The sequence below is a fragment of the Barbus barbus genome, assembly GCF_936440315.1.
Source record: "Barbus barbus genome assembly, chromosome: 9".
Classification (NCBI taxonomy): domain Eukaryota; kingdom Metazoa; phylum Chordata; class Actinopteri; order Cypriniformes; family Cyprinidae; genus Barbus; species Barbus barbus.
The window spans coordinates 13,679,017-13,702,009 of NC_136737.1; the positions used below are offsets into that span (position 1 = coordinate 13,679,017).

Sequence of the window (22,993 nt, forward strand, 5' to 3'; positions counted from 1 at the left end):
CTTAGCAGCTCTATTAATGAAAGAAGAAATGGAGGGAAGCAATACGTTTTCATGGGAATAAAAGTCATTCAAGGTTTCATGAGGACAGTTATCATGTATTTGCACAGAAAATTGACTTTGACACTGACCTCTTAAGACCCCTCGCCTCCCTGGGCAGCGTCACCAGTCAAATTATTGATGTTTTACATACAGCAGGTGCTTACAACATTCCTAGCTGAAGTGAAAAGACATTTTCCAAAATCAGCACAGGAGATGTTTGGTAAATACATAGAGGAATTTAAAAACTGTCTCTAGCTAGTGTATTTCTTTTCCTAAATGGCTTGTTCCTTCCTGTAGGTGTGTGTGTGTGTGTGTGTGTGTGTGTGTGTGTGTGAGGCAGGATGGATTTGGCAGCATCTTATCAGCAAACGCAGTCCGCGCCACAGTGACATCATGGCCGCCCATGCAGCTAATGCAACCAGAATCTCTGTCTGAGTCTAAAGCTACGTTAACTCCAGCAGCTCGGCCACAGTATGCTACATATTTTATTAACCTGGGAGTGGACATCAATTTTTGGTGAGCTATCATACTGAGTTTATAATGTTATATTTAACTCAATAAATTAAGCTGTGCTTAAACCAATGTTTTATGAGATCGGATACTTTCGGTCTAACCCACGTTCACACAAGCCTGCCATAATAATCAAGCTCTCAAAGAGAAGATGAATAAATCTTTCTAAATGTCACATAATAACTGTCTGACATTCTTAAATAGGCACAGAAGTAACCCTGAGATTAATAAAACCCGATACAAGCTCAATCTCAAAATGACTTGGCATGGGAATTAAATTTTTGCCACAAATATTTAAAAAGCAGAAGAGAGACACAAAACTGAGCATCTGAGGTTGAATTGTTTTTCATCATTTAATCGAAAAAGAAAAATGTATATATTCAGATGCTTAAAGGGATATTTTACCCAAAAAATTCAATTCTGTTATTACTTACTCTTCCTCATGCCATTCTGGACTCACATCACTTTCTTTATCCCTTTGCAGAATGTCCAAGCTGCTCTTTTCCATACAATGACAGTAAATGGTGATTTATGCTTCACAAAAGCATTAGAAAAATACAGTAAAATATACATCCCAAGTCATTCTATAGCTTTGTGTATGGAAGCCCATTTGTGCCACAAAATACATAAATAAATTAATACATACATGCATTCATACAGTACATACATAAAAAATTATGGTAAATCATAAATATGACAGAAGTCAGGTTTGAATATACTTAGAATTATGGGATACAAAGTCAAAATTATGAGATATCAAGTCATAATTATGAGCTAAAAAAAAGGCAAAATTGTGTCAAAAATATCAGATACTGGTCCGGTTTCACAGACAGGGTTTAGACTAAACCGGGATTAGGCCATAGTTCAATTAGGACATTTAAGTCATTTTTATAAACATGCTTAGAAAAAAACCATTACTGGTGTGCATCTTGAGACAAAACAAAGGCACTGATATATTTTAAGATCAGTCAGAGCAAGTTTATTTCATCTGAAACAGCTCAGACTTACATTTTAGTCTAGGACTAGGCTTAAGCCTTGTCTGTGAAACCAGGGGACTAAGATTTAATTATGAGATAGAAAGTTGAAAATTCAAAATTTATCAAAATATTACATAAAAAGTCAAAATGATAAGATAAAAGGTTAAAGTCACAAAATAATATTTATGACAAATATAAAATGTTGGTCAAAATTATGGTCTTTTGTAATCTTTTTATGAATTATGACTTTGTATCTCATAATCTTGACTTTTTGTCATTTTTAATTATTTTTAATCATAATTATGATTTACCAAAGCATAATTTGTTTTTCTTATGTAGAATAAATGGTCTTTCATATATGTGAGGAGCAAAGTGTAATTTAAGCAATTATTAAGCACAAAATCTTGCCTTTTTAATCCGTTCCTCAACTTCCTCCTCACATAAAGGCTCTGAAAGACATATGTACACTGTGTATTTTATGGTATTTTTATGGTTCTTTTTGTCTTTTTGGTTTAGCATCAAAATACATAAATTGTGTGGTATTTTTATAGTGCATTTTGTCATCTTCATAGTATAAAATCTTTTAATGCTCCACGAAAAAAAGAGAAGAAATTACAGGTTTGTACTGACATAAAGGTAAGTAAATTATGACTTTCTTTCCTTGTTGAATTTAGACTATTTTCCCATGTACCCTGATTGCAGGAAATAGAGAAGGGCATCAGAGTTTGTTGGAGAGAATGGCAAGCACATCTAACCAGGCATCCCTCTGACAAGGGCAGTGAGACTGGCTGCTCCACGGCTGTCACTTGTAGGAAGCTGACACACACACACACACACACATACACAAGGTGCCCAGCGGGAAGAGTGTCAGCTCAACTAGCGGAGAATGACAGTCACCAGTGCCACACATCAAGACGCACTTCAGTGCGTGTTTCCGACTCGCTGTCTATTAGTGTGCGTGGTAAACTGGTGTCATGACTGCAATTCTGTGTCTGTCTATGCAGCATGTCAACTTTCAACCCTATTATTAGAATTTACACATAATCCTTTCAAATATCAGTCACTATTCTACAGGCATAAATTATGTTTACTGTGATAAAAACATATTTTTGTGAAGTATACTGTATTAATATCAATATAACTTGACTTGTGTGACGTCAAGCCTGATTTCAGGAGTGCTTTACAAATGCTTCAGATTAAATTTGACTTTTTCATAAATAAATAAGGAAGTATTTTCAGGCTGGTCCAACTTGCTCATTGTGTACATTAGCACAGTTATTGGCAGAGCAAATCTTTCATAACATTGAACAATAGCATATGCCCCTGTGAATCACTGGGTCAAGGATTGAGTTGTCACGTGATCATTATGTTGGCTCAAAAATAGCATCAAAATAGCATCTTTCATGTTCCAAAGACAAGAAAATATTTCGAAGAATGTTGGCAAACAAACATTCTGTCAGGATCACCAGTCTCGCCCTGCGTCCCAGTGTTCATACTATTTGAATATAGTATTATATAATTCCTTTCTCTCCAATACGGTATATTAAATGACATGTGGAGAGTGTTAACTGTGACAAGATGATTGACAGGCCAGTTTACGGTAACAGGGTGCGTGCAACTATGCAACAGAGCATCCTTTAAAGACGCAATTGTGCGACGTGATAGTCTGTCCCAAAGCTTGCCTACTTTTCTACTACACACTCAGAAGTGTGTACTTTTTCTTCACCAACCAAAAGAGTACATACTTTAAGGACGTAGTATAAGTAGGCACATTGGGAAGGAGCATCGATGCCTGCACTCTACATCTCCCACAATCCTCCTTGGCCAGCACCTGCACTTATTACCTTATTAGAACACCAGTTTGCCATTACCCTCATCAACTGCTCAATATAAGTCATCATCACCACATTCACTGGCATTGTAGCTTCATAAAATTACAGTTGAACCACTGATGTCAAATGGACTATTTTAACGATGTTCTTACTATCTTTCTGGGCCTTGAACGTGTCAGTTGCGGTGCTGTCTATGCAGGGTAAGAAAACTCCCGGATTTCCTCAAAAATATCTTGATTTGTCTTCCAAAGATAAACGAAGGCCTTACGGGTTTGGAACGATATGAGGGTAAGTAATTTATGACAGAATTTTCATTTTTGGGTGAACTATGTCTTTAAACCATCTTGCATACTTGTGGCCTTTACCAACCCCAAGAGAGCAGCCATATGAATATCATCCTTGTTTCTTTCAGCTTCTGTCTTCTCTCCCTCACCTAATTTCTTCTTTAATTGGGTCTGGGGATTTAAGAAAGATCTTGTTTCTAGATGTGAGCTTGAACAGCTTGCCCAGAGTGATTGTCAGCAGGCTACAGAACGCATTTTCCCAACTGAGCTTTCGGCCAGATGAGCTAATCAATGTACGGGGCGGCTCATTACGAAAATGACACTCTGAGAGATCTGAATCCGTAGCTTTATCTTTTGAGGTCTCATAGGGATCGTAACCCACAGGGAGATGAAACGGAGTACACCAAACCAATTACAAATTTAAATTGACCTGAGATTCAAGATTTGTATTTGCCATTTGAAATAAGCCAAGCAAAAGTTCTTGCAGGACTTTGGAATCTGCACACTTCACTTTTTATTGTTCATTATTATTTATTTTATTTTAATATGGTGGAATTTTGTTAAATAGAGGTTCATTCATCAATGCTCAGTCATTCATATCTTGTAGTATAATTGTGTTTCTTTAACTTCTGGCACTTTCATATTTCAAGGGGGTTAATTTTTATTAACTTTTTTTATACAATTTTTAAACTGATTACAAAACAGATGTCAGTGTTTTTATTATGTGAAGATCACATTAAAATGCCCTTGAAAGCTTGTTGCCATACATTCATACTTTATTTTTATTTGACTTTTTGTATATATGACTATTGATTTTGTTTTGTCCCATACAAAACAATAATAATAATAATAACAAATTATTACATGTATAAAACTAATCTGAACAAAAATGAAATAAGTGAAAAAAGTGAAATATAAACTGATTTCTATCTTTGATTGATTGATTGGATTATGGCTTTCTGAAACCATTTTATCCAAATAGAGTTGGTAAATATGTTTTGTGAACAGTCATTTATGTATTTTACTGTTATACCATTGCCCCAGACTTTCAAAAAAAGAAAATCACTGTAAGTTATATGTTTAAAATAGTACACTTAATATTTATTGTGTTAAAATTACTTATAGAATTTTTTTCTCTAATTTAGAAAAAAAAGCCATTTTGCCGTAAAAACAAAATAGCAAAATTTTGCGGGCAAAAAGGTACATTGTCCAATGTCATATTTGTCAGTAGATTCCTGTTAAAAGGACTGGACTGAATTTGTCAGTGAAAGAAACTGTAAATGTGAACGCAGTTTTATTTCTTTAATTAGGGGGAAAATAGTCTAATTTTGTGTATTTGTGTATGCATGACAAAGTAGCTGGCCATTTTAGTGTTTGAAACATCATTTCCATCACCGTCATTTTCACTATACAATGCTATAAACACGTAATTTGGGATGTGCTGGAAATGACGTTGTGGCAGAAATGTTCATGATGTTAGGAAAATGACAAAATTATTCTTTGACGCGTGTTACACATTCATAGTGGACGAACAGAGAATAATACACTGAATCACAGTGCATTTCTCATAGACCTCAAATGAGAGTGGCTGTTTTCAAACACCTCCTTAAAGGTCTGCATGTGGTTGTGCCCCGCATCAGCTAAAATTATAAGCAATTAGAGGCTCTTTCTCACTTGGGTCACAAAGAGCTTGTAAAAGTGTAACAAGTGGTCTCTATACCAATTAGCATAAAACCAGCCTGAGCGCTGAAGTACTTCCACACATTCATCAAATGAATGGGAGAAGAGCAGAAGCAGAAGGCAGGTGAAATTTGGCGTTATGTAATTTTTCAGTTGCAGTAAAGGACTCCAACCTGCCCAGTTATTACTATTCTCTGCCTAAAACCCTTTAAATTCTGCTTTCAGATTGTTTGGAGAGGACCTGGAGCCCTGTACATTCAGCAAATAGGCTATGGCACTGGAAGTTATTGTAGTGCGGAAGAGAAAGTGAAGCAAGGGGGTTAAAAGAATATCTTCAAGCTTGAGTGTGTTATGATGGAGCGGAACAGAGCAGATCCTTTGGGAACCAGACATTTCAGATACTTTCAGCATGAATACAGGTCTTTCTTTTGTTAATTTTAAATCATATTGTATTTGTATAGTCTTGTATATATATTATAGGTATTATTGTAATATTTTATATAGACCAGTGGCGTTTCGTCCAAGAAAACAAGGCAGTGCCTCCTCAAAATATTCGGTGAGAAAAAAATATTCGGTGGGAGTTTGCATCTCTCGCCTCCCCTGAGCCCATTGAGTTTTAACAGACCCCCCTAGGGAAGACTAATAAAAAAGTAAACTCACACACTCAGATACTTTGTTGTTGTAGATACATTTTGTTACGTCAAAATAAGACTTGGTATGGCCTGAAAACATGAGGAATTGTTAGTGAGTAATAAGCTTTATCAAGCTTTCATGACTGATGATCTGAAAAATTCAAAAATAGTTAAAAGTTAGCTATTAAAAAGAATAGCTCACATAGTAAAAAAAAAAAAATTACAAATATTTTTAAAATTGTTACTGCCTTGAGTTATTTTGGAACAAATGTAAAAAGCTTAAAAGCACTAACTGATAGAATAAACACATTAAGTACTTGATTAATTCTCATTTAGCAAACAGTTTTTAAATCAAAGAGCTTGTGAAATTTTATCATGAACAGTGACATTGTCCATTTCATTGAAAATTTCTGTCACTTGTCATTTCTTGAGATCCATGTTGTCTTACACTGTAATTATAACCAATTGTCATGATGCACACAGCAGGGAGGAACGAGGAATACGGAGACGAAGAAATAACTTAATAAACAGTCTTTAATCCAACAATACAAGGCAGGGAATGTAACGAGTAGACCAGATGAAGGAGAACTGAACAGGCAGGAACTTATATACACGGGGATGATTAGAAACACAGGTGCATGCAAAAGTAACTAAACGAGGAACAGTCAATTACATTAATAAGAAAAGGAACATGACCAAATAAGGAAACAGAAACAGGGGCAAAACAAAACAGACAATAAACGTAACACCAATAGAGTTTCTTTATTTTTGATAATTCATATTTAGTGATACTCTGTTTTGGTAGAATATAGAAATAAATTTCAGATAGTAAGAAAGTCACATTGTGTAAAAAAATGTAACAAAATATTTTCAAATGCAAGTAATCAGTCAGTGAAGTTAAGATCAACTGTATTTACAGTAATAAAGATTTCCATTCAACCACTTTATAACATATCTAGTGATCTTAGCAATTGTTTTGTCTTTCCAGGAATCAGTTCAGATTGTCTGCATGTGAGATGAAGCCGCTCTGCATCTTAAAGCATACCATATAACTGCAGTTCCTTGATGAGAACGGTTCTCTTGACATCGTCGAAGACCTTGCGGATGTTGTCGGTGTCGGTGGCACAGGTAAAGTGTTTGTAAATGCACTTCCGTACTCGATTTTCATGGTTTAAAGCTTGTTCGAGGTACAGGGCACTGATGTAGTCCATCGCGTCATTCCTGTCTCGCTTTTTGCCTGGATCAAAATAGGGTGGAGTTGGAAAACATTTGGATAAAAAAGACAAACAAAAAAGGAAATAGAAAATGTAACCAAAACAAAGGATAGAAAAGAAGGGGGGGGGGGGGGGGGGGAGAGAACAAAAGATTTTAAATTTCACCACAGAAAACAGAAAACCATTTATCAATGCTAAAATTAAAGGCACTTTCCATGTATAGGGTACACTTTGGTTTTTTAAATGCATTAGAGGCAAAAAAATAAAATTTTTTAGAACTACTAGTTGTTACTTATAAACTATTTTTATATAACTCTTTCTATAGCATGCCTACAGCATGCAAATTAAATGATCTCTTTGCGTTTTCTCAATTTTTATACAAATTGTAGTGTTAACTGCATCCATAAAGCTCAAACTTCAACCCTGTTACCCATTTTATTGTGATAAGAAAATAATCAAGCAAATAGTTTTCTTAGATTTGAGGGAAATTGAATTAGTTTATCAGTACATAAAACCTAATCCAAAAGGTTTTGTTTTTTTCAGTGTCTAAAGTGTCTAATTTTAACAACAGCATTTTGAGCAAATATATAAGAATATTTCTTGCTCTAATATAATATAGTGAATGGTTCCCACTTTATATTAAGTGGCCTTAACTACTATGGACTTAAATAAAAAAAATAAGTGCAATGTATTTATTGTGTTCATATTGTATTGCAAAACACTCCCGCTGCTATTGAGGTGGGATACGGGTAAGGTTAGGGACAGGTTTGGTGGTATGGGTAGGTTTAAGGCTGGGTTAAAGAGTAAGGGATGAGTCAACAGTGTAATTATAAATGTAATTACATGTACACTGTAAAAAAATAAAAAACTTTAGCAGATTTTTGAGTTCAACTTTTTTTGTAGGAGATTTTTGAGTTCTCTCAACTTGCTGTATAAACTGAAAATAAGAAGTTGAGAAAACCTTAAACTTTTAAGTTTTCTCAACCTTTTATTTTTTACAGTGTAGGTATTTATTACAATATAAGTACAATGCAAAAACATGTACACAAGAAGTGTATTGTACCAAATGATTAATTTAAATGTAAGCACATAGTAGTTAAGGCCACTTAATATAAAGTGGGACCGAAAAATATTTCAGATTTCAAACAGTGTCATTTTACTTGAAAGATTTTTAATTTAAGTCAATTTGGCTTCTGTTTGTGTAATAAAAAAACTACTCCATGTTACAGAAAGAAAATTATGCAAGCCTGCTTCTGTCAAGGAATAAAAAGGTAATTGCAACTTTTTATTTCACAATTAAGACTTTATTTCTCACTATTGTGATATATATATATATAAACTTGCAATTTTAAGAAAAAAAAAAAAATTATACTGACATTATATCTTGCAATTCTGAGTTTACCTCTCACAATTAAAAAAAAAAAAATATTATTTTTTTTCTTTTTCCACCACGTAATAATAAAAAAAACAAAAAACATTCTTTATGACTTTTTATCTCACAATTCGTATTTGTTTTGGTAACACTTTATTTTAAGGTGTCCTTGTTACACGTTACACGTACTTGCGATTATAACAATATAATAAATTATGCATAATTACACGCAAGTAACCCTAAGCCAACCCCTAATCCTAACCATACAGTAAGTACATGTAGTTAATTAATATTACGCAGTACTTAGTGTACAATTACACTGTAACAAGAACACCTTAAAATAAAGTGTAACCATTTTTTTTCTCACAGTTGCAGACTTCTCACAATTTTCGAGTTTATATTGTACAATTACAGACTTTTCTTTTTAGAATTGTAAGTTTATATCTCACGATACAGTCAGATCTTTTTTTTATTCTTACTTATATCATCTTATTTATTTATTTTATGCTCTGGCAGAAACAGGCTTCCATATTACTTTTTGGTCCTATTTGAAAAGAAACTCTCCACCCTCTTTCTCTAAGTAATCAGTAAAGTCAAATATTTGGGCAGGATACTGAGCATGTTCTCCAGTACAGATCAGCCAAACGTTGCTTTGTATTTCTCGGTTCACTCTTGCCAGCAGCTATAGTGTAAATTTCCTGCCACCTCCTCGAAACCAAAACATGCTGAAAATCTCCCTGTTGTGTGGTGTTCCTGTGACAGTCACAGCTTCCTCATTCCTTCAGAATAATGTCTCTTTAACTAGGTGACTTGCAATGATCTAATTTGAAGAAAGTGTGTCATACCGTAAGAATCTGATGTTTTTATCCACCAAAATGACAAAAAAGTAGGAATATAGGAATAGGTGGAGCAAAAGGCAAAGAAATGGAAGGCTGCATAGAGGTGGCATAAGGAAAAACAATTCAAGCCATCAATTGCGTGTCCCTCTAAGCTCAGTTTATTAGGTTGACAAGCAATACGTAATCCTCAGAGCACTCCATATTCCCGCAGAGACTTGATAAGGACAGTGTCTTTCACGTCATTGAAAACCTTCCGGATGTTATTGGTGTCCGTGGCGCAGGTGAAGTGAGGGTAGATGTTTTTGCACTCCTTTGTCTCAGCTCTCACGGCCCTCTGTTTATACATACTGCGAATGAAGTCCATGGCATCTTGCACGTCCTGCGGTTTGCCTGAGGGTGGCACCAAACCACAGAGGAGGGGAGGAGTCAGTACAAGCTTGGAAGGTAAGAGCGATTGAACTGGGAGGAGCACATGCAAATTACAGAGGCAGGACCAATAAAGTAAGAAGAGAGAAAGAATCTAAGCAAACACTTTTAAAATCACTATTAAGAGCTTCTGCTTGAATTCATATTTAACCCTTTTAGAGCTCAAAGTTCATAGCAGTTTCACTGGGTTAATGTTGTATTAAACGGACAGATCACTCAGAAATGACTGTCATCTTCTACTGACCCTGCCTGACTGACTTTCATTTGTAAAACACAAATGGAGATATTTAGCAGAATGTTCACACAACTCTTTTCCAAACAAGGCCGGGTTTATTTAATCAAAAAAGGCTTGATTATTTCTGCATTCAGTAAAAATTATTGCAGGTTAAAATAATTTCATTTTAATTTTAGCTTAAGTTTTAAAATATTTTAAGAGGAGGTCTTTTAAACGGTGATAAAAAAAAAAAAATCTACATTTTCTGTTTTTTCCTGTATTCTTTATCAAATAAATGCAGCTTTGGTGAAGGCTGAGACAGGTAGCATGTATATATACTAATAAATATTTTAATTAAGTAACTATGCATTAAATTTATTTATTTTAAAAATCTTTAAACTGTTCTTTTGAACTTTCTATTTACCAAACAATCTTAAAAAAATAATAATAATGGTTTCCACAAAAATATTAAACGGCAAAATCTGTTTTCAACATTGATAATAAGAACCATTATTAATAATTGCGCACCAAAAATACTGATGATGATTAAGCAGCAAATCAGAATATTCAAATGATTTCTGAAGGATGCTGAAAATTCAGCTTTGCATCACAGGAATAAATTACATTTTATAATATATCACAATAGAATTTGTCTTTTTAGGCGTACTGTCTCTTTCAAATTAATCATAACCGGCTGTTTATCTTTAAATCTCAAAGACAGAGCTACTCCTATTAGAGAGTCTGTTTAACGCTCTTTTTCTGCCTGTAAATGCACAGATTTGGCTATTTTTTGGTTGCTGTTGGTAACGGAGGTAGGGGTGAGAGATATAAAGTGATCAAACTGGGGCTATTTCCACGAATACTGCCTCCATATCAGCAGTAAGAAACTAATATCTGTACTACACCATCTGCTGTGAAGCAAAACCTATTCCAACTGCATTGTCAATTTTGTTTCCTAGCCAGCCTGATATTCTCATCCCATAATATTTCTTTTTAAGGGTCGGGGCAGGTTGGGGCTGATTTACTGAATTGTTGGTGCACAAATACTTATTTCCATACCGTTAAACCCTGAGAAGTAAGTTTTTAGGTCTGACGTCTTGATCTTTTCCTCCAGGATGTCCATCTTGTTTAGGAAGAGGATGATGGAGGCATTGGCGAACCACGGCGAGTGGATGGTGGTGTAGAAGAGTGACAAGCTCTCTTTCATGCGGTTCTGGAGCCGGAGAGAGCAAGCATTCACAGCAGAAGTTAATTAAATGAGAGAGAGACAAGAGATTACGCAATTTGTCAGTGCTGCATGGGAAGAAAACAGGAAGGAGCATTTCAGGGAAGGTGCAAACAAACGTGAAACAATAGAACGTGAATCTGTCAAGAAATGTCTGGCTCGTGTTTCACCTCAAAGTCAAAAAAAAGAAAAGTTTTTGCATTAATAAAATTAGGCCTATTTTAGGACGACTGAGGTGTTTTGCATTGTGAAATTATGACAATTAAAATCTGTCAGTAGCCTATTTTAATATGAAAAAATAGTTTGGTACTTGCTGTAGTGAATTTAATTCATGCTTATTTTAAATAATGATAATCAAATGTATTAAATTAGTACACTAATGTAATACAAAAATAAATGTAACTATTAAACTATTATACTGAATTTTATTTTATGCTTTTGTCATGTTAAAAAAGCATGCATAGATGATTTTCATTGCCGAACAAGCATTATTTGAGTATTAATTACATACTATTATATTTATTAATATCCTAAATATGGTTATTACATTTTATATTTAGTTTTATTTACATTTTTAATTTTAAGTGAATTTTTAATTTGTCATTTTTATTAATTTGCATATATATATATATATATATATACATACACACACACAGTTGGGCAAAAAAGTATTTAGTCAGCCACCAATTGTGCAAGTTCTCCCACTTAAAAAGATGAGAGGCCTGTAATTTTCATCATAGGTACACTTCAACTATGAGAGACAGAATGGGGGGAAAGAATTCAGGAAATCACATTTGTCTGATTTTTAAAGAATTTATTTACAAATTATGGTGGAAAATAAGTATTTGGTCAATAACAAAAGTTCATCTCAATACTTTGTTATATACCCTTTGATGGCAATGACAGAGGTCAAACGTTTTCTGTAAGTCTTCACAAGGTTTTCACACACTGTTGCTGGTATTTTGGCCCATTCCTCCATGCAGATCTCCTCTAGAGCAGTGGTGTTTTGGGGCTGTCACTGGGCAACACGGACTTTCAACTCCCTCCAAAGATTTTCTATGGGGTTGAGATCTGGAGACTGGTTAGGCCAGTCCAGGACCTTGAAATGCTTCTTACGAAGCCACTCCTTCGTTGCCCGGGCGGTGTGTTTGGGATCATTGTCATGCTGAAAGACCCAGCCACGTTTCATCTTCAATGCCCTTGCTGATGGAAGGAGGTTTTCACTCAAAATCTCACGATACATGGCCCCATTCATTCTTTCCTTTACACGGATCAGTCGTCCTGGTCCCTTTGCAGAAAAACAGCCCCAAAGCATGATGTTTCCACCCCCATGCTTCACAGTAGGTATGGTGTTCTTTGGATGCAACTCAGCATTCTTTCTCCTCCAAACACGACGAGTTGAGTTTTTACCAAAAAGTTCTATTTTGGTTTCATCTGACCATATGACATTCTCCCAATCCTCTTCTGGATCATCCAAATGCTCTCTAGCAAACTTCAGACGGGCCCGGACATGTACTGGCTTAAGCAGGGGGACACGTCTGGCACTGCAGGATTTGAGTCCCTGGCGGCGTAGTGTGTTACTGATGGTAGCCTTTGTTACTTTGGTCCCAGCTCTCTGCAGGTCATTCACTACCGTTCTTGTGATCATTTTGACCCCACGGGGTGAGATCTTGCGTGGAGCCCCAGATCGAGGGAGATTATCAGTGGTCTTGTATGTCTTCATTTTCTAATAATTACTCCCACAGTTGATTTCTTCACACCAAGCTGCTTGCCTATTGCAGATTCAGTCTTCCCAGCCTGGTGCAGGTCTACAGTTTTGTTTCTGGTGTCCTTCGACAGCTCTTTGGTCTTGGCCATAGTGGAGTTTGGAGTGTGACTGTTTGAGGTTGTGGACAGGTGTCTTTTATACTGATAACGAGTTCAAACAGGTGCCATTAATACAGGTAACGAGTGGAGGACAGAGGAGCCTCTTAAAGAAGTTACAGGTCTGTGAGAGCCAGAAATCTTGCTTGTTTGTAGGTGACCAAATACTTATTTTACCGAGGAATTTACAAATTAATTCATTAAAAATCAGACAAATGTGATTTCCTGGATTCTTTCCCCCCATTCTGTCTCTCATAGTTGAAGTGTACCTATGATAAAAATTACAGGCCTCTCATCTTTTTAAGTGGGAGAACTTGCACAATTGGTGGCTGACTAAATACTTTTTTGCCCAACTGTATGTATATGTATATATATAAAACTTAAGTGAACTTAAAACATTCTTCACATAAACCCATTATAATTAATGTCATATTTACATGTGCCCTTCAACAAGTAGTAAAATGCACAGAAATCGAATTAAGTTATTAAACACTAACACTTCAAAATGAAATATAGATGAATCCTTAAAGCTACAAATGTGATTGATTTTCTCTTTTGTTCTTTGATTAACAGACATTGCAGCAGCTGGGCTATTAGCTTATTAGCTGCTATACATATATAATAGCCTAATATAAATATATACATTTTTTTTATAATTTGTATATTATTTATATATAGTAAATAAATTATACTTTGTTAGTATTTTCTTTTATTTTTCATTTTAATTAAGATTTTAGTTAGTACTTAGTTTTCATTAGCTAATGAGTTACATAATGTCACAATAACTTATTGATTTTAAAAACAGGCTTTATATCTTTGTGCAAATTAGAAGTGTGCACATTTCTTTTTGTCTTTGAGTTGCAGTGAAATATGCCTCAGCACTGATCCAAGTCCAGACTCAAAATATACTGATCAAAGCAATCGATTAGGACAAGAGGGATTCAGACAGACTGGGGCGAAGGAGACACTCACCTCCTTATTATTCTCCTCCAGCACCTGGTCGTACTCGCTGAGGGCGGCTAAAAATATGAGCGATGTCACATTCTCAAAGCAATGGATCCATTTCCGCCTCTCGGACTTCTGGCCACCCACATCCACAATCCTTCGGAAACAAAAAAAAAGTGGTAAGACCGAGATTAAATTCTGTTGTTTATACTTGAAACTTTCTGTTTCAACCAAAAACATTAAACACTAACCGTCAACCCCTATCATTTGTTCCTACTTCCCTGCTGTCATATATCAAACATCTCTACCTCAAAATATAATATCAGGTATTCGACTCGTATTCGAATGTTTTTACATATTTTATTCAGAAAATGAGTGCAAGCAAGGCTTGAACGTTTGTCCATGTGTTGCTATATGTAGTTGCTAAGGTGTTGCTGTGGATTTCTAGGTAGTTGCCAGGCAGAAATTAAATCTTATTACTGAGCACCACTTTTCTGACTTTTTCTGTTTGTGAGGGGGTTCTGAAATTAAAGGAATAGTTCACCCAAAAAATGAAATTTTGCTGAAAATGTACTCACCCTTAGGCCATCCAAGATGTAGATTTTGTTCTTCAAAACTAAATTTTAGAGTTTGTTTCTTCATCAGAACAGAAATTTAGCATTACATCACTTGCTCACCAATGGATCATGTGCAGTGAATGGGTGCCGTCAGAATGAGAGTCCAAACAGCTGATAAAAACAACCCACAAGTAATTCACACCACTCCAGTCCATCAGTTAAGATCTTGTGAAGCGAAAAGCTGGGTGTTTATAAGAAACAAATCCATCATTAAAACGTTTTAATTTGAAACCATTGCTTCTGTCCAAAATATGAGTCCATAATCCATAATAACACTTCCTCTAGTGAAAATACCATCCTCCTGTTGTCATCTCACATCAATATCCATATTTTTTTCTTTTTGTTACTCACATGTTTGTTTTTAACTGTTTTGGACTGTTTTTGCTTGTAAACTGTTCTTGATATGTGCATATTTCTCTCCTGATTCAGATGAGATGACTTTTTCACCGGATTACGCGTTATTATGGATTATGGTCAGAAGTGACAGTTTAAACACCTTAATGATGGATTTGTTTCTTCACAAGATGTTAACTGATGGACTGGAGTGGTGTTGATTACTTGTGGATTATTGTGATGTTTTTATCAGCTGTTTGGACTCTCATTCTGACGGCACCCATTCACTGCGCATGATCCATTGGTGAACAAGTGATTTAATGTTGAATTTCTCCAAATCTGTTTTGATGAAGAAAAAATTATTTTAATTCAATAAAATGTCCATTACGGTACCTGAGGGTGATTTTCTCCACATTGAAGGAGTAGTCATTGATGCCTGTGGTGGGGAATCTGACTCGGAGCACATCCTGGGCTGAGGGGATGAAGTCTGGGGCCGCAATACGGTCCAAATGTTTCATATAGCTAAAAAAAAAATCCAACATACTTCAGTGTAACATTTCAGAACTGTGCGAGTGTGATAAAGTGCCATGATGTTTGCCTTTTGCGTTATTGCTGTTTGTGCTTTAGACGGAAGTTTAATTAAACGTCCTGGTTTGTTTGTGTTTCTTATCATGGCCAGGTTTGTAGAACTGAAAACACGATCAGGGAAGCAGGAGGCGAGAACGAGAAGGACACGCAGAACCATGTAAAGGAGTGATTAGGTAACGATTAACAAGAACGCGCTGATGTATTTTACAGGAAATGTGCAGTACTGCCTTAATTTAAGGCTTCACGTGAGCATTAACTGCATTAAAACAAAAAGACACTTTATTCATCTTATAACAATTGAAAAGTGAAAATGTGTTAATAATATATGACTAAAATAAACGACAACACAACACATCAATTGTCAAAGAAGAGAAGAGAAAGAAAATACATTAATATTTGATGCAACTGAATGGTTTACTGCAATACTGACTTGTTTGGACTTGCATGCTTGCCTAAAGATACAGCTGTATTGCCCTCCAATGGTGCTTTGTGGATCTGCACAAACCATTTGGGGGTTTTTATCATAAACATGATTATATACATAAACATTTGACAAAAAATTAACTGCTAAAATTCCTGTTAGCATGAATATATTAGTATTAATATTATGTGTTAGCATTGCTGTAATAAGTCATTTTAATATATTTATTAATGTAGTTTTATAACTAATTCTAATAATATAAGATTTAATAAATATCATGATATTACAACTAAATTAGCTAACATAATTATATAATAGATAACATCTATAAATAATATAAATACCTAATTATAAAATATAAATATATACAGTGGGTACGGAAAGTATTCAGACCCCCTTCAATTTTTCACTCTTTGTTATATTGCACCCATTTGCTAAAATCATTTAAGTAATTTTTTTTTTCCTCAATGTACACACAGCACCCCATATTGACAGAAAAACACAGAATTGTTGACATTTTTGCAGATTTATTAAAAATGAAAAACTGAAATATCACATGGTCCTAAGTATTCAGACCCTTTGCTCAGTATTTAGTAGAAGCACCCTTTTGATCTAATACAGCCATGAGTCTTTTTGGGAAAGATGCAACAAGTTTTTCACACCTGGATTTGGGGATCCTCTGCCATTCCTCCTTGCAGATCCTCTCCAGTTCTGTCAGGTTGGATGGTAAACGTTGGTGGACAGCCATTTTTAGGTCTCTCCAGAGATGCTCAATTGGGTTTAAGTCAGGGCTCTGGCTGGGCCATTCAAGAACAGTCACGGAGTTGTTGTGAAACCACTCCTTCGTTATTTTAGCTGTGTGCTTAGGGTCATTGTCTTGTTGGAAGGTAAACCTTCGGCCCAGTCTGAGGTCCTGAGCACTCTGGAGAAGGTTTTCGTCCAGGATATCCCTGTACTTGGCCGCATTCATCTTTCCCTCGATTGCAACCAGTCGTCCTGTCCCTGCAGCTGAAAAACACCCCCACAGCATGATGCTGCCACCACCATGCTTCACTGTTGGGACTGTATTGGACAGGTGATGAGCAGTGCCTGGTTTTCTCCACACATACCTCTTAGAATTAAGGCCAAAAAGTTCTATCTTGGTCTCATCAGACCAGAGAATCTTATTTCTCACCATCTTGTGGGCCTTCAGGTGTTTTTTTGTGTCTTGCACTGAGGAGAGGCTTCCGTCGGGCCACTCTGCCATAAAGCCCCGACTGGTGGAGGGCTGCAGTGATTGACTTTCTACAACTTTCTCCCATCTCCCGACTGCATCTCTGGAGCTCAGCCACAGTGATCTTTGGGTTCTTCTTTACCTCTCTCACCAAGGCTCTTCTCCCCCGATAGCTCAGTTTGGCCGGACGGCCAGCTCTAAGAAGGGTTCTGGTCGTCCCAAACGTCATCCATTTAAGGATTATGGATGCCACTGTGCTCTTAGGAACCTTAAGTACAGCAGAATTTTTTTGTAACCGTGGCCAGATCTGTGCCTTGCCACCGTTCTGTCTCTGAGCTCTTCAGGCAGTTCCTTTGACCTCATGATTCTCATTTGCTCTGACATGCACTGTGAGCTGTAAGGTCTTATATAGACAGGTGTGTGGCTTTCCTAATCAAGTCCAGTCAGTATAATCAAACACAGCTGGACTCAAATGAAGAACCATCTCAAGGATGATCCGAAGAAATGGACAGCACCTGAGTTAAATATACGAGTGTCACAGCAAAGGGTCTGAATACTTAGGACCATGTGATATTTCAGTTTTTCTTTTTTAATAAACCTGCAAAAATGTCAACAATTCTGTGTTTTTCTGTCAATATGGGGTGCTGTGTGTACATTAATGAGGAAAAAAATTAACTTAAATGATTTTAGCAAATGGGTGCAATATAACAAAGAGTGAAACATTTAAGGGGGGTCTGAATACTTTCTGTACCCACTGTATAATTGAATTTATTCATTCATGTAATATAAGAAATTATTATTAATAATATAGTATATTAATAAACAGTTAGTATTATCATTGCAATTACGATAATCTTAATTATTATGTAATAATATTTAAGACATACACCTTAGTTATTAATACTAATAATTAGGTCTTTCTGCAATTTTGCTGTTAATATTATTAATGTAATTATAAATTACATTAATTAAAATACAAATAAACTTGTATATATTTTAGATAGATATTATCATAAAATAGATGTTTCAAATACTAAATTAAACAGAAATGTAATAAATATTAAATTCAACTTGTATTATTCTGCTGTCTCTCAAATTAATATCATGGCCACATATATTTATTTATAATGTTTTCATGTAATATACAGTCTAATATACTCATTATTGTAAAATCAACCCCTTTAGAATGATATAAGGCTTCGCGTCAGGGTTCCGATCACCCCATTCAAGTTTATTTTTGATGCATATACTCACTATTCTGTGGAGTCCAGAAGCTGGTACTCTCTACGACGACTGTAACAGGCCTGGATACCGTCATCAGGCCAAAGTTGACGGATACCGTCCACATACATTTTGTCCAAATGTGCCATCTGACGGATCTCCACTTCCTGAAACTGTTTCCCATATATCTATGGACATCAATGGCAACAAATGAGGCTTGTTTATATAAATATTGTGAGGATGCTTTCTATATTTCTGCTCTATTTGAAAGGACGACTGTCACTGCTTTACATAAAGGTCGATGATTTGTATGTTTAAATGTGTGTGTGTCTAATATATATATATATATATATATATATATATATATATATATATATATATATATATATATATATATATATATATACACACACATACACACACTTTTGTTAATTAATTATAAAAGCATATCAATTATATAAAATTTGTAATGTAAAAACATAATATAATATAAATTGAAAAATGAATTTTAAATTTTTTTATTACATAATTAAGAAAGTTCGTTTTTGGTCAAATTTGGCAATAGTTCATTTGATTGAACTACCCTGCCTATACAAATTCAGTAGTAATCTCAACCCAGTGTCTGAAACAGGTAGTACTTGCTTGTGTTAATTGTGCTATCAGTGGGCGTTTCAAAGGACTGTTGTGCACTTAATTTCAAATACAAAAGTGAGAGGGATTCGGAAACGAGTTTTTCTCTGGCAGGTCACCTCGTTTTGCGGGTTAGCATAGGGAATCTTTAGGGTGTTCATGGCCGTTGTAATAGCCTTCATAGCTGTGAAGATATTCTGGAAAACCAGTTTAGTATAGCCACGCCTGTCTTCTTCGGAAAAGCCCCTGCCGTGAATAATCCTCATCTGCTTGATAAAAGTCGTCTTCCCGCTTTCTCCAGTGCCTGAAATCCACAATAATATTAATAAAAAAACATTACATGAAGCAGAAAAGAGACGTCAGATACTAGTTCTGGAGAACCGAAAGGAATGCAATGTGCAGACGATAACATTTAAGGCTTTTTTCACACACAGAGGAATGTTATCTGTCCTGTTAAAAGAGAATCCACAAAGCGAGATGTTTTAATTGTGCTTAGACCCACAGCTGGTCACTCTCAGAAAGTATGCAGTTGGACGTGTTTGGATGCCTTTAAACTGAGGTGCCCTCTACCATCGGGGGACTTTCTTGGCTGTGAAGTCTTCAACTATTTCTCTCGTATTGTTTGGGTTTAAGCGATTCAAGCAGACGAGCGTTAACCAGTTATCAGTGACTTAGGCTGTTCTCGCCGTTTCTTAAATGGCAAATATTTGACGGGCAAACAATTACACATCAAATCAAATCAATGTGGGCAGTTTTTAACCCACTCCATTATCACAACGAGCAGAAAAAAAAAAAAAAAAAGTCAGGCATGCCCTGATCACTTGATCTCTCAAGAATGTGTCCCTCAAGACATCGCGTGATAAAGAGATTACTCATATTATCTTGCCATCTACAACTATCTCCATGAAGGAGCTACAACAATAATGGGCAGGTAATGTGACATGTCAAGCAGTTAAAACACCTCAACATCATCCCTCAATTTAACACGCCACAACAATAATCTGTCATTCTGCTTTGTTGATGTTCTTCAACAGTAATGTGAAAAAAGTAAAAAAAAAAAAAATATATATATATATATATATATATATATATATATATATATATATATATATATATATGAGTGCTGTCAAATGATTCATCACAATTAATCACATCACAAAAGTTTTTGTTTACGTAATATGTGTGTGCACTGTGTATATTTATTATGTATATATAAATGCACACACATGCATGTATATATTTCAGAAAAATATGTTAGGTTTACATATTAAATATATTTATGTAAAATATAAGTTATGTATATCTGTGTGTATTTATATACATAAATATACACAGTGCACACACACACATAAACTGTTATTTAGGATGTGATTAATCGTTTGACAGCACTAATATATATATATATATATATATATATATATATATTAGTTTTCAAAGTGCATATTTCGATCGGTAAGAACATGCATAAACAAGTAGGCTATTTTCCACACAATGGTTCACTCCCTTCACAGTTAAGATGATTCAGAGATGCACTCACTTGATACTAACGACATTTAAAGATCTCAGCTCCTTAGGTGATGTCTTCGGTGTCCATATTTGTGTTTCTAATAGTGTTTAAATATATAAGCACTTTAATATGTAGCCATATCTCACCTAATAGAAGCACTTTGATTTCTTTGCCATCTCGTTTCTTCTGATCTGCAAGGATTCTTTTGATTTGGTTGTGAATTACGACGGCGTTCTTCTCATCTTCAGGCAAGCAACAGATGCATGTCGTGTAGCACCATCTGCAACAGCTCCCCATCTCCTCTACAGGACAAAAATAACCCTTAAACTTTCTGAAGAGGCATACAGACATAAATATGTACATTATTAAGAAAATAAATAATGTTGATTTATTATAACAAATTGTTTTTAGGTATAAATATATTTTGTTTTTCAGAGCCATGCTGGCTGCAATGAAATGAACTGAGACACGAGCTTGTAATATGCGAGAAAGTTTATTGCGTTGTGACAAAAGTATCAGAATCGTTTTCGCACTGTTCGAAAGAACCGATTCGCGGAAATGAGCCGAACTTCCATCATAAGTAGGCTTCAGCCTACAGCTACCCTCAAATTTATAAAGTTCCAATCATACGTATAGGATACACGCATGCGTATAATAGACTATTCACGGGAAAACCAACTTTTGTGTAATTTTGATGTCTACTGAAAACTCTATTTTAAACACATTTCACAATCTTGGACTTCCCCTAAGAAGAAACCTAATACTAATTGCAGGTGCGCAGTGGCTTTTATTATACCTATAAAGACAGAAACAAACCTAAATAGGGATTAGCATACAACATAAACGCGATTAATCACTAACCTGCATTCGTCGACGCACCTGTACGGAGTCAGTAATGCCTTTTACGAAACACGAGCCATTATTCTCCCTGAGCCGAACTGGGTCTGAACCAACTTCTTTCTCTTGAAGAAGTTTTTCTCAAAAGCTTCCTCCAAAAATCCAAATTCTTCTGTAAGCGTCACATGATTTTTCCTCCTGGGCTTCAGACGGGTCTACCTGCAATTCAGGAAAGTCCTTCTTGAACGCAGATTGTCTCTGTGAATATGGGCTGTCTCAAAATCTAGTCAGCTGCCTACTTAGACAGCAGATTGGGCATTTTAGGAGGCGCGTTCTTGTGTTTAAAAGCCGGAGTGAAGCCGTATTGAACGCAAGGGTCTCGAGGTGGTTTTTCTAAAGTTTTTAGTTCGACGCGAAACGCTGGAGACGCGACGCAAGGTCTGTGTGACGCATGCGTACATAAACCGAAAACTGTGCCGAGAAGAACGCGCCTGAAAGTGAACGCCCCCCTAGGGGTGTGCAAGTCAGCATTTTTTGGCATCATACCTCCCAAAAATGCCGTCTAGGTAAACTAGGTAATTAATATTGTTTGGAAACACACCCGTTTGTCAGTGAAATGCGCGCTAAAGTGACTGTAGCCTAAACCCTTAAATGCTGTTTATAATCAACTAATATGGACAGTTAATGGAATTTACAGTCCTTGCCAAGACTGATCTAAACAGATGAGTGTGGATTATTGAAGAAAAACATCCAGTTTCAGGCAAAAAAAAAAAAGTACAAAACCTGTTTTAGAAGTGGTAACTTCTTGAATAGCTGTGCAGGTATGTGACACTCCTCTCTCTTGGGCTCTGGAAGTTAAGTCTTTTGTCTTCGTAGGCAGAACCGGTTTATCAGGCCTTTCACAGTATTGTGAGATATTGAGATTGCCTATTGTCCACATATTTCCATGGGAACCAGGTAAGTCAGTCAAAGTCCTAGAGAAAGACAGGATGATTTTTAATCATGTTTTAGGAGAATCAACCAAACTGGAATATAATTGTAATATCAACACAACTCCCACAATAACCTATTCATAGTTTTCTGTCACATGGCTTGAAGACCTGGAGGGAAGAATAGAACTGCAGCACAAGCCTGTCAATTTTCCATCTGTTTCCAAACCATAACTATTTAAATCACCCCTCTCTCTTTTATTTATATATATATATATATATATATATATATAAATAAAAGGTTTTCTCTGGGAAAACTCTATGCAATTAATATTCTGGGTTAATCTGCTTGCCTGTACAAAATGTGCATCATCAATAATGTTTGTGCTAAATTTGGTCTGTTAATATCACTTTCTTAATATATGATATTTTTTTAAATATATCAGTAGCTTATATAAATAAATAAAAAAATAAAAAAAATGAGATGAGTATAAAACTTGAAAGAACAACTTATACAATAATTCATAAGTGATAGATTTGTTGGTTCTGACAGTAAACTAATAAGCCTACACTGAAAAAAAAAAAACAGAAGTTGCAGAAACTGCAAGTACATTTCACAATAATTACAAATAAACTACAAGTAAC

The 22,993-nt window shown here is 35.5% G+C and overlaps 1 protein-coding gene across 4 annotated transcripts; it reads right to left on the bottom strand.

The window, feature by feature from the left end:
* Positions 1 to 6,468: 6,468 nt before the first annotated feature.
* Positions 6,469 to 22,243, bottom strand: LOC306874826 (guanine nucleotide-binding protein subunit alpha-14-like). Of its 4 annotated transcripts, XM_079425101.1 has the most exons (9): positions 21,444 to 21,876; positions 20,729 to 20,884; positions 19,195 to 19,379; positions 18,479 to 18,633; positions 15,396 to 15,524; positions 14,080 to 14,209; positions 11,079 to 11,232; positions 9,386 to 9,769; positions 6,472 to 7,191 (listed from the first exon to the last, which is right to left on the bottom strand). In XM_079425101.1, exons 2-8 carry the CDS (start codon positions 20,877 to 20,879, stop codon positions 9,567 to 9,569), a joined length of 1,107 nt encoding a protein of 368 aa, XP_079281227.1. In that variant the 5' UTR covers positions 20,880 to 20,884; positions 21,444 to 21,876; the 3' UTR covers positions 6,472 to 7,191; positions 9,386 to 9,566. The 4 variants fall into 4 exon arrangements, with proteins under 4 accessions (XP_079281229.1, XP_079281227.1, XP_079281226.1 ...); XM_079425103.1 differs by lacking the exons at positions 9,386 to 9,769; positions 21,444 to 21,876 and adding an exon at positions 22,203 to 22,243 and having other exon boundaries at positions 6,469 to 7,191; XM_079425100.1 differs by lacking the exon at positions 9,386 to 9,769 and having other exon boundaries at positions 21,444 to 21,880.
* Between the last annotated feature and the right edge of the window lie 750 nt (positions 22,244 to 22,993).